At 42.8% G+C, this 12471-nt stretch overlaps 1 protein-coding gene across 3 annotated transcripts; it reads right to left on the reverse strand.

The window, feature by feature from the left end:
• Positions 1 to 449: 449 nt before the first annotated feature.
• XRCC2 (X-ray repair cross complementing 2) lies at positions 450 to 11635 on the reverse strand. Of its 3 annotated transcripts, XM_062621455.1 has the most exons (5): positions 9485 to 10758; positions 9123 to 9227; positions 8918 to 9014; positions 6906 to 6987; positions 450 to 1247 (listed from the first exon to the last, which is right to left on the reverse strand). In XM_062621455.1, exons 3-5 carry the CDS (start codon positions 8993 to 8995, stop codon positions 532 to 534), a joined length of 876 nt encoding a protein of 291 aa, XP_062477439.1. In that variant the 5' UTR covers positions 8996 to 9014; positions 9123 to 9227; positions 9485 to 10758; the 3' UTR covers positions 450 to 531. The 3 variants fall into 3 exon arrangements, with proteins under 3 accessions (XP_062477439.1, XP_062477440.1, XP_062477441.1); XM_062621456.1 differs by lacking the exon at positions 9485 to 10758 and having other exon boundaries at positions 9123 to 9239; XM_062621457.1 differs by lacking the exons at positions 8918 to 9014; positions 9123 to 9227; positions 9485 to 10758 and adding an exon at positions 11484 to 11635.
• Positions 11636 to 12471: the final 836 nt, after the last annotated feature.

Below are 12471 nucleotides of genomic sequence, written 5' to 3' on the forward strand. Positions count from 1 at the left end.
ACCACTGTTTAACAGGCTGTGAAAATGAATCCTCTTCTTCAGGCAAAGTTGTGAATGCATTTCATATGTCCCAGGCTACCGGGAATAAACCTAGACCAGGATGTCTAAACAGTGAACACTCGCCTTTTTGCAGTCTCCTCCACGGACAACAAGGCTACTAGTTCTGTAGTTTGGAAAAGTAGTATAAAGCAGTAAGACCCAGAAATGAAGTCAGTGCATTTGGCCACATAATACATAGGTTAGATTACTGAAGGATCCTAGGAGTTCAGAATGTCTTTGATTATGATTTTCTTGATTTAATCTCTTCATTCATTAAGTACAAACAAGTAATTTCAACATTCCTCGCTAGTTTGGACTGAATGTATACAGTACTTCAAACAGATTAACATTTCCTGCCCTGCACCGAATTAAAATGTTGTGACAGAATGGTGACAAAAATTCTTCAGCTAGTTTAAAAGGTACTAAAAACTACCTAGACCCAGTGAGGATTACGCACCAGGATTTGCTACACGTTTAAAAACCAAACTGAAATTAAAACTGCACTCCATATTCTGTGATACTAAATGAACGTTTTACTACATGGTTTCTTTTGAGGTGGCAAGAAGTGACTGTGAAACCTTTGCTGTTGTCAGAATTACACTGCTTAGAGAAAAATATCCTGTGGGTTACCATTTGTTGCCATGATTTACAAAGGTATGGTCTATAGTCTGTATCAGTTTCGTGTGTCAGTTTTAAAGGGAAAAAGCTTTCTGCGGAGTTTGCAGATTTCTGCATAAGCGTCTGTGTTGTTGCAAAGAGGGCTAAGTGATGCTTGCTCACAAGCTTTTCAAGGAAGTTAGCACATTTCTTCAGATTCATCTCCTGCAAGGTGAGACTCTCCCCTCCATTGCTTCTGTCTATCCAGTAAAAAGCTGATATGCTATCTAAAATCAAAAGGCAGAGAGAGGGGTGAGTGCAAAACATGTTTTCTAAGGAGTAGAGAGTGAGGAGTAACTGAGTGCTACTACTGCAGTTCACCAGAAAGAGCCTTCCCAGGCATTGCTTGATCATTTCTTCTGTCCTTTGTGCCAATCTGTTCTCAAGGATGGTAACTAGACGAAGCATATCAAAATGGTAGTCTGTGTCAATGAACATGACTTCCACTTCCAGACCTCCTCCTGATTTTGGGATGATGCAGCGGGCTACCAGGTGATAAAGCATTTCTGTTTTTCCTGTTCCTTCCGGTCCATGGAATTCAATGACATCTCCTGTTCAAAAACAGAGCAGTAGGTTATCAGGCAGGAGTACTTACCGCTCAGAGTCAGTTTTTAGTGTTTACTGAACCAGTACTCACTATTCCAGAAATTGGAAAATGCATTTTAGAATCACAGAATGGTTTGTGTTGGAAGGGACCCTAAAGCTCATCCAGTACCAGCCTCCTGCCACGGGCAGGGACACCTTCCACTGGACCAGACTGCTCAAAGCCCCATCCAACCTGGCCTTGAACACTGCCAGGGATGGGGCAGCCACAGCTTCTCTGGGCACCTGTTCCAGTGCCTCACCACTCTCACAGTAAAGAACTTCTCCATCATATCTCATCTAAATCTCCCCTCTTTCAGGTTAAAGGCACAGAAAATTTAATATTCATAAAATTGTTTAAATCCTGGTTAGTGTCTACCAAAAGAAATTCCAGTTTTCAAGAAAGGCCTCTGAAGTGGAGAAAATCGACTGGGAACAAAGGTTGGAAAAGCCCCTGCAAATAGCATCTAGTACACCAGCATCAGTAAAAGGTTGGCAACTAGATTTCATGTGTATCATTACAGGTAAATGAAGACTGAAAAGTAAGCTGCTACACATGAGTGGCTACGAAACCATCTATTTATCCTACACACACAAAATTAAGAAATAAATAAACAAGTAGAGGACAAGCAAACCACAAAAAGTTGACATATTAGAGGTCCAAATGATGTTGGCACATGTATTTTTACAGCACAGACTGTCCTTCAGCATTTCATGTACGCTACATGCTTGTTCAGTGTCTGTGCACATCGTGAGATATCAAGGGCAATCTGCAACCAGTAAAGAGAATGCCAGTATATTTATTTAGCACTTACATTCTTCTGCGGTGATCATTATATGAAACCGCTGGTTTTGGCACAGGGGACTTGGATTCCTTCAATTCCAGGCAATGATTCTCCTGTCTGAAGCACAGGATCTCTGTTCATAAATGGACTCAGCCTAACCACCTGCTCCACATGGGTCAGTAAAATACAGCTCGCATTTAAAATATTAAAAAACCATGATGCTTTACTAGGAAAGCAGTTTTTTGTCAGATGTGAATGCAAGATATTCTGGTCTTTTCCAGTGTCTTCTGATGTCTTGTATCAGAGCAAGACTAAAAAAAAGCTGAATTACTAGATGCTCTTTATAAATTCTTAATTTTGGGGACTGGATTATTTATTTATGACATTTGGGATTTCAGGCAGAAGGGTGAAGACATGCAGGAGGGAGAATCACACGACTGTAACTGCAGGAAGGTGAGAGATTTCTATGGCCTTGGCAAGTGCAAATGGCATAACAGCTTTTCACAGGGGGGATGCAAGAATAGAGAATTAATTACAACTTTAGTTAAACATGTTTTTGCCTGTCTGAGTTAACAGGGTTTTTCAAGTCACTGCTCAACTTCCAGAGGACGTCCTTGTTCTTAAGTGTGTACAATGTCAAGATATGCCCTGGGAAGAGGGACAGAGGGTGGTGGGGAAAAAACTAAGCTCTTACTTCACCCATTGGAAGTGCTGAAAGCAATTTACACCTGATGTGACAGTTCTGTCCATTCCAGTGACACTCAGACTGCTCGCCATTATGGATAATGAAATTCCTGCTGCTCCACAACTGCAATTCCATTTTATGAACTTCTGATACCTTGAAATTTATAAAAAAGCTTGACTGCCTCCCAAACCCTCATTTTTCTGAATGGCTCTCCCCACTTTCGAGATGAACAACAACTAAACTTCCTATGACATAAATCTTCATTTTCTCTTCCTGTTCACAGGTCGCAGTGTCCAATTCAGCCACTTGCAGCCAGCAGCTGCTCTGCTGCCACAGACTGTGCCAGTTAACATAACCGCGCCCTGTTAGGATAAGATACCAACTTGGAAGAACTCCTCTTAAACGTGCTGGGTAGGTCATTCCCTCACATTTCATCTACTGAAATATTTTAGAACAATTGCATAAGGAACCTCTTGTTAAGGAACAAAGTGCATCTGTCTGCCACTAGCTTTGGCACAACACTTCTGCCAGCCAGTGACTGACTTGGCCAATCTGCAATGATGATTGCTTCATCTACCTTTACAGCAAAATATGACTTAAGACAAACCAGCAGCTACACATGGCCACTGAGAAGCAGCAGTGGGCAAATCTGAGTTACTATTTGGTAATGATTCAGAAAAGCTTTTCCTGTGAAATAGAAGAGGTTGCCCAAAGAAATGGTAAATGTTCCATCCCTGGGAGTGTTCAAGGCCAGGCTGGACAGAGCCTTGGATGGCACGATGTGGGGAGAGGCATCCCTGCTTATGGCAAGGTGTTGGAACTAGATGATCTTAAGGTCCTTTCCGACCCTAACCATTCTATGATTCTATGACTATTCATTTGAAGATGTTCTGTCAGGATGTCTGGGTGTTACAGAATAACACTGGATGAGCTTTTATGGGCACAACTAACAGATTTATTCAAGTAAAAATACTAAATTACATGAAAAATCATTGTTAGGAGTTTTTGTGGCGGTGGTTTGTAAATTGTAACAACAAGACAGTTAAGCACACTTCAAAGCTTGTTCAACACTGCTGAATAAGACACATCTGGGCTGTAGTTTGACCAAAACACGTAAGTCACTCTGAAAGGAGTAACAGCTCGGACTTCAAGAAAACCTCAGGAGAGCCAGGGATTTCTGTGCCTTCATGATTATCAAAGAGGCTGCCCACAAGAAGGACGGGTGCAAAACAGAAGCCATTTATAGTAACATCTATAAATGTAGGGTTTCATTAAATTAGCAACAAGGCTGTTAGAGTAAGATAACAGGGAAATTTCATCCTTTTGGGTCTGAGAGGACAACCCATGATACAGCAGAGGAGGAAGTGTGGTTAGCAACATTTCCAAGAAGCCCCTGACACCCTCACAGCAGGTCAGTACTGGCATCATCTATTAATGTCAAAATAACTTTGAGAGGAAGATTAGTAAAAAAATACTGTTACAGGATGAAAACAGTCTGAGAGACACAGCAGGAACACTTTAACATGGAAGAAAGCTAATGGGAAAATTTCCTCTTAGAATTGGTGCTGTCCTACTACCTCTCAGTAGATGCTTGGCAAAATGTGTGAAAACAAACTGATGGGCTAATAAAGACTTAAGATAGTAAAGATTTACAAGATCAAGATGGATGAGCAGAATGATTTCCTATGAAATTCAGCACTGAACATTCAAGAAGTACTTTTTAAGGAGTCACCTTACACATTGCTTGGCTCACAGTAGCCTGAACTGGCCCGCGAAGGACATACTGAAGAGCACAATAGTACACGGCTGCTCAGTGGCCTACAGGATAAACTAAATGATATTGCATAAATGTAAATATTTATGTAACATTAATGGATTTTTGACTGAAACCGTGCTCAGTCCTGGTCATCAGTTCAGTGTTCTCTTTTGAATTAAGTTTTGTATGTGATCATTACATTAGCAAACATTGGTTTTCTGATGCTGCAGTTACAAACTGGCTATTAGAATATGCAGCAGTAACTCTGCAGGTTTCACATCATCAGATACCTCGACATTACTAGACTAGTAATTTACAATACTGTGCAGAAGCTGTCACTAATATTTGTACCATTTATCCATAAAGTAGAAAGGCCTAATATTTATTTCAAGTTAATTCTGGGTGTCATACTATTGCTGAATTATCAGAGCCTTATACTGACACCCACAACTTCATACCAGTGGCACAGGAGAAATACAACTGCCAACAGTAGAAGATTATTTAAAGCTCGTGTCACTTTTGCTCCATTCCAGAAGAGCTTAAATGATATGTAATTAACATGCTTATGTGTTCTTCAATATGCAAATCCATCATAATTAGAAGCAGTGACTAGAATATCACAGCACTACCTATATTAGCTGTTCCTATTTTATAGTACTCTGACATACATGTTATGAACACTTAACTATGATGTAACCTTTGGGCAGTTTATTGAAACTTCATCTCTATGTTTCAAATACCAGCAGGAAAAAGAATAATTTAGGTCTTTGCACTCCTTTAATCACAGCATTTTAGATTAAGAGCTGTTCAGTATGGCTTTCATGGGCAATGTATTACAGTATTCCACAGTGACCTACTAAAAGTCAAGTTCATGACAAATGGAGAGGCAGGTCTTCAACAGGAATTTAAGACTGAATAATGAGAACACACATCAATATAGCATATGGACTCACATGAATACTGTGGTATTAAAAGACAAAGCAAAAATGTAATAAAAGGTGAAGTCCATTTATGTATACACAGCTAAAGGTCTGGGCTAAAACGTTACGCAGCTTCATTAATGTCAGCCAAAAAGCACGACCAATACGGGTAATAATTGATGCCATTTGTTAAAAGCAGAAAAAAGAAGTGCTTCAGAAGCTCAACGATCATGTTGGCACAGAGAAACCAGTGATGAATTTAGAAGGTCTCCAGCCATGTTAGAACTAAGGTTCTGGAACAGTCTTTGGATAGACATGAACAACCTACACAGCTTTTAAGAGCAAAGCTGATAATTTGATGATGGAATTACATAATGCTGTGGGCTGTGACAGCAAAGACAATTACTAACTCCCAGGAAGGCTTCTGACAGTCTGTTCTACCAGAACATGGCCAGTTTAGTCTCAAACATTTGCTTCCTGTGGTACACGTCAGAAAAAAAACCCCAAACTTCAAATTGCAGACAAGTATGTTGATAACCACTGCAGCCACGTTTTTCATTTGAAATTCATTCATTAATTCATACTTACATTCAACAACTGTAGTGCATCCCAGCACAATCCCTACAGTTTGCCACTCATAACGCCTTTTCTACTATAGATTTCTAGTCTCCTCCATTGTGAAATCCATGAAGTTTTACACAATCTGAAAAATCAGTCTGACTCCCTGAATAATCAATTACTGTGTTTTCTCCTTAGCTCCATAATTTCTTTCCTTAAAACATCCAATCTTGATCTTAAAAACTTCTTGCTAGAAGAATCTACCTTAAACTTGTGCTGGTGTTACTGGGAGGTAGCCTGATTCCTCCAGTGTGAAATTCTTATTTATTCACTGAAGGTCTATATAAGCCACTTTGATCCTAACATCATCTGCAAACTCATTTAGCTGATTAGTACCTATATTCATAATGGAATTGTTTCCAAAGTTCCATCTCAGTATAATCAGGATTTTTCAGGCCAAGACTGAATAGCTCGATGACTTGGCTTTATTGACAGTGTTTGCTCATGAACCTCAGACCACTCCATACAACTGAACTCTTTGCTGTTTATTGATCCTCAGGTTCTTTCCAAATTTATGATTTTCTGGTGGTTTTTTTAGACCACTGATGAAAAAAAGGTTAATTGACATAATCTAGAACAAATTTCTGTAAAACTACTAGAAACAGACCAACGTGTTAGTTATTTACTCACCTACACCTGTGTTTTGATACCCAAAAAGTAGATTTTAAATTCCATTTAATAATGTTCAGAATAGTGACTCTGCATTATTTCATTTTATCTAGTCTGCATAAAACTACATCAACAATTGAAATTCTGAATCCAGGGCAAAAAAAATCTACTTGTATGCTTCTCTCTGTGCTATTGTTCTGAGCATACTTTCACACCAACATTCTTCCATAAATGGGATAAAAATACATTTTTACCATGAACAGGAGATCCTTCCTCAGCAAACAGACAAGGTTCAAGATTCTTCAGAGCACTTCTGCCCTCAAGTCGTGCAAGCAGCTTTCAAAGAAAAGACAGGAAAGACATGCTGTTAACTCAAAATCATGGGCCTTGGGAATCAGATGTAAAGGATTCTGAGAACTGAAGAGTTTTCCATGACAAACCTATCAAAACAGTACTCTGATGTAAAAAATGTTTTCATAAATACATATGGAAACCTATAGTCTGGACTACAGCAACAGAAGGTTCCATCCTTACAAAGAAAAAGAATGCAGATTCAATGGCAGTAAAAGGTGGATATACATTAGGGGAATAAAGCTTAAAAAGAAAAAGCTGCATAGATAGACTAGCAGGAGGGATCACCCCAGGTATACAGTGTTGCCATTTGAACAGAATACAGGGAAAGAAGTTAACTGGGTAATAACCATCACCTCCACAACAAACTGTTGCTCGAGAGGTGAACCATTACCCATCATTAGCCTCCTGAGTCAGTCCCTCTGAGCATTTGTAAGTAAAACCATGCACATTTCATCTGAAAAGTTACGCAGGTCTCTTCTGGACTACAGCCCTATTATATCATCATTACTTGTTCAAACAGAGTATGGATTAAGGATGATGAAAAGTAATTAGCCACCAGTGGCTCTACATGAACCTTTCTAAAGCAAGCCTGAATTTGTAAAGCAAGTTCCTCCAAAGCCCCTTGTAAAACAATTAGTCCAAAGTTCATGGTCAGTTTCTTAAATTGACAGATATTTGCATAGGAAGTAGACAGGTATCCACATAACTTGTTTTATTTGTAGTTCTGGCATATGTTTGTAAACCAAGAATGCACATTTTATCCAGTGCTACAGCTGTTACTCCCTACATGTATTAACACACATGGGAAAGGAAACGATCCGGTTGCTCAGAGCATTGCCAGAGCACGCACCCCAGTGCCAAATACTTAATTCTACAAGACACCCAGTTACCATTTAAAGATTTAAATAAAACAAATTCCATTCAGTTTTATCCCATCCTCCTTAAAGCCAGTCACAAAAGGTGCAGTAAGCACACACCTTTAAACACACCACTGCCTTATCTTGCTTTCCTCCCTGCCACATTTATGAGCAACATCTGCTTTGAATTGTCTTACAAGTTGTTTAAACAGTTGTGTGTGTTTGCCTTTAACAGCAGAATAAAACTCCATTGAATGGCCCTGAATTTACTTCAAATGGTCACAATGGGAATCTAAATGTGACATTTTCACTGACATTTTAACATTCCCTTCCATTACCAAAATGTCAGTGTGCATGCCTTTGTTTGCCTGTTCACACATATTCAGAAGAGTTTTCTGACAGGTCCACTGAAGGGCCATAAAAAGGCACCTGAGTTGACCTTGCTGTGCATCTGCAGAGGCACCCCATACATTTCACGCATTTGTACGGCACAGAAAACTCTCACGAGGTGAGCTCTTGAGTATTTTGGGAACCAGCAGGGTCCTGGGACCTGGGCAAAGCAATAATCCAGATGGCAAGGAGAGGTCGCACCACCAGAGAGACGGGCTGGGAACCTCTCTCCCCCACCAGCCGGCAGTGGAAGTCCGGAGAAACAGGAAAACCACCACAGGCTGCCGCTTTCTGATGCTCTTAATGTTTTAGCAAAGGAAACACTGCTCAGCGATCAGAGGGGCTCGATGGTGGGTGCTGTGAGTCACAGCCATTGAGGGTCTAAACACATTTCTGCAGCCTCATGCTCCCCAGTTTATTAGCACATTAATGAATATATCTTCTGTAGTTGGGAAATCATGAGACCCTGTCTTCTTAGACTGTCACTCCTCTAAGCACACTGCTAGAGCTTTGGAAATACATGGTGGGTCAATCACTAGAGTTTAAATATGAATCTGTGGTTATTTAAATGCCGAGTTTATATATTCATTTTAAGTAACTACAGGTGCTTACTCCAAGCACTGCTCATGTAGGTAATTTATGCTAATTCAGTGATGATGGCACACCTGTGTTTTTATCAAACTTGTATTTACTTCCGAGTTCTGAAGCAGAATCTCCAAAGGCACTTGCCTCATTAGTGTCATGCTGGGAGCAGTGGGGTTCCTGGCAGAAACAGCGAACAGATTTCCTTCAAATCTGACAAAGGTTTGTCCATACTACAGAAGTGATGTAAGCAAAGCTGAGATGAGGTACTACACCAGCATCCCTCACCTCTGCTAATACTAAAGAGGGACAACTTGAGTTTCCCCAAATGGGCAACCACCACCTTTGTTCTGCTTCAGGGAGGGCACTTCATTTTGCCTTCTTGTGTTTCACCTGTAAAATGAGGAGGGGGAAAAAGCTACAGCATTTAAAGGGTATCTGGAGGCATCCTTGCCCATGACAGAGGGATTGGAACTAGATGATCTTAAGGACCTTTGCAACCCTAACCATTCTGTGATTTTTTGGTGGACATGAGGTGTCCCAAGCTTTGTCACAGACAGTATATGGAACAGAGCAGGGGAGCACCACTGAGGAAAGCCTCTGAACTGCAGTGCTTGGGGAAAAAACCCACCCAAACAATTTCAGCTCACATATTAGAGACTTCAGATTCTATAATTGAACTGTAGATGCTCGTTTCTTCTTTCATAATGCTCTTTTTGCCTTCTTTTATACAAAATGCCACCTCTTAGCAACCTGCTAGTGGTAGATCTTTGCTCTTAGGTGTTCTCAGAAGTGTAATTATGCTAGCAAGAAACTGCACATATGTGCAATTAGGTACAGAAAACTAGCTATACAGCAAGAATTAGGTGACAGCAGGGTTAAATTCCATTAATGACAAGGCTGGCGGGACTCAAATATTTCAACTATGTCTAATTCATCAATTTAATCTTTTTAATAAAGAAATATGTGTATGGACAGTCCCACTAACACATTACATGCTTAAACTGTATTGGTTTCAATGAAGCTATGCATAAATGTAAGGAATATTACCTCATTAAAATGTTAAAGAAATTCAAATTAAATACTCCAGCTCTGCTAGAGACTGCGAGCTACCCTACAGGCTATTTACACATGCAAACCTACCTTAAGTACAAGGCACAATTTAATTTTCAACCACTGTAACTGCTCTGACTGAGCTTTTGTAAACTATGGGCACACAGACTTATGCAAGCAATTTATCACTTATTTTTCTGTGATATACCAAAGGTGTTTTGCAAGAAGTTCTAATTTGTTGCATTAATTACATTCAACAATAAGAGTACAAGACTGTGGTCTTAGTGTAACTCTCAGAGAGACCTGACCTTACACACAAGGCTATTTGAGGAAGTCTTGTTTTAAATTAAGCATTTTCTATTTCAAGGGCTTTTACCATTTTTTCTAGACAATGTACTCCTACATTAACCTTCCTTAAGCCATCAGTTATCAATTCCTCCCTCGCTCAGGTTTGGTTATCCATCCCACTACTGGTGCTGCCGTGTACACTTCCTGTTAGCACTGCTTATGCGGACAATAAATGCATTTACCCACTTGGACACAGAGCACAACTCACATCCATCATTTGTGCACACGTGCTCACTGTAGCACAGCTGTTACTGCATTTTATTTTTAAGTGTCAAAAAGGCTTCTTACTGAAAAAACATGGAGCTTTAATGAGAAGTTATCACTCATTTCTGTGTTTGTATGTGCGCTACTTTTAATATTCTGACATAGTAACACACATTTTCAAGCAATTAACTTGCTGACTGCCAGGCTGGATGGGGCTTTGAGCAAGCTGGTCCAGTGGAAGGAGCCCGTGACTGTGGCACGGGGGTTGGAACTAGATGGTCTTTAAGGTACCTTCCAACCCAAACCATCCTTATTCTGTGACTGCCAATTAAACCATCCAGCAGAGAAAAAAAAACAAACCCCCAAAACCAACACCCCAAACTAAAATACCTTTTCTCTGAAAAAAAGCAATTCCACCGCTTTTGGTTAAATAAACTGTTTATTTAACCAAAAACTTCCCTCACGACTCTTCCTTACTGCATCCACTCCAATGTTTGGGAGAGAGCGCGAAGGCGGCATTTACACAGGAACTACTGGAGCACCCCGAATACCCCGTCCCACGCCCCCCGCTGCAGGAGATCCCACAACAGGGTTTCAGCCCGGGTCCCTGCACACAGCACCCGGCCGGAGCCTCCCGCTGCCCCCACCAGCACAGCCGAGGAGTTCCAGGGGGGCCCCAACACCCACGGGCGCCTCCTCTCAGCGTGAGGCGCGCCCCGGGACTGCTGACAGGGCCCCGCTGCCCCCGGCTGCGGGGAGGGGGGAAGGGCGGCTGCGGCGGCGGGAGGGCGCGGCTCTCCTTCCTGCCCTCACACCCCGCTACCCCGGGAGGCTCCGCGGCCCCCGGGCGCTCCCTCCGCCCGCCCCAAGGGGGTGGGGATGGAGCATAGCCCCGCCAACACGGGCTGGGCGGAGCGGAACGCGCAGTGCTTCCCCTCGCCCTCCCCGAGCGCCTGGGCACGGCCGCCGCGGGCAGGTGGTGCCCGGAGCTCGGTGCCCGCGGCTGAGGGGAACCCAAGGGATGGGGGGGTGGCAGCGCCTCACCTGAGTGCCCGACTCCGCCCTCCGGAACGGGTCACCCATGGCACAGCGGAGGGAGGGGGCGCAGCGCACGCTACAGGGCCGCGGAAGCCACTGCACATGCGCGCTGCCGCGGGCTCGCTGCGCCCCCGAGCGAGCCCTCGTAGGCCTGAGTGGCTCTCTGCGCATGCGTGGCTCGGCCCCAGGGAGGGCAGGGTGAAGGCGGTGTGATGCAGGTTCGAGTCCTGGCTCGGGCTCGTGTCGCGGTGCAGGTGTAAGCATCGCGGCGCAGGCCTGAGGGACCGGTCGCTGAAGGAAGGTGGTGCGTTATTTGCTTTTAGTTAAAGGACCTCTGTTTTCATAAGTCTGTGGGTTTTTTTCTTCCCTGATGAGGAGGGCAGTTCGGTCGGTGTGACTGAAGGGGTGCTCATCCATGACACAGCAGTAGATGTGAGTCAAGGGAAGCTCATCCGCGTGGCCACAATCAACGCTTGACGCCTGCGAAATTGCTCTTTGCAAAAGCCAGCTATCAATTATGGCTTAGCTTAAAAGGGCTCTGGAACATTTTAAATACCCACCTTGAATGAGCTGGGCTCGTGTGATGCTCGATGCTCGGGGCAGGGACTGACTGGTGAGTCCCTTGGGTGGCTGTGGCCAGCAGCAGGACTGCTTCCTCCTGCAGACCATGGCCCGTCCACTGCGGTTGTGCAACCTGTGGCGGCGAGAAGGATGGGCACAGGGAAAACACGGGAGAACCTGTTTGTTTTTTCCACAGGCTAAATGCAAAACCACCAGGATAAGAATAGCAGCCCCTGTGTATCTGCATATCAAAGAGCTGTAATGATACCATCCGTTTGGGTTTAGTGAGGTTATTGGTGATACTGCACGTTCTTAGCAGGGGAAACTGGTGGTGGAGTTCTTTCTTTCTTCAAAGAAGTTGTGTTTGCCTGTATAAAAAGTTTTTGCTGTCTTGGTCCTGAATGTACCATAGATCAGATAAATCTAACCTCTG

The sequence above is a fragment of the Pezoporus occidentalis genome, unplaced genomic scaffold (genome assembly GCF_034315485.1).
Source record: "Pezoporus occidentalis ecotype Australia unplaced genomic scaffold, CSIRO_AGI_Poc_V1 ctg23, whole genome shotgun sequence".
NCBI lineage: Eukaryota > Metazoa > Chordata > Aves > Psittaciformes > Psittacidae > Pezoporus > Pezoporus occidentalis.

Bases quoted from the DNA above. Each gene is read 5' to 3' on its own strand.
- XRCC2 (XM_062621455.1), bottom strand. From the start codon at position 8,995: ATGACACTAATGAGGCAAGTGCCTTTGGAGATTCTGCTTCAGAACTCG. The intron at 6,988-8,917 runs GTGTGCCATCAT...TTTCTTTGAAAG, and splicing joins CAAGTTTGATAAAAACACAG to CTGCTTGCACGACTTGAGGG. The intron at 1,248-6,905 runs GTAAAAATGTAT...GTTTTTGAACAG, and splicing joins GGAAGGATCTCCTGTTCATG to GAGATGTCATTGAATTCCAT.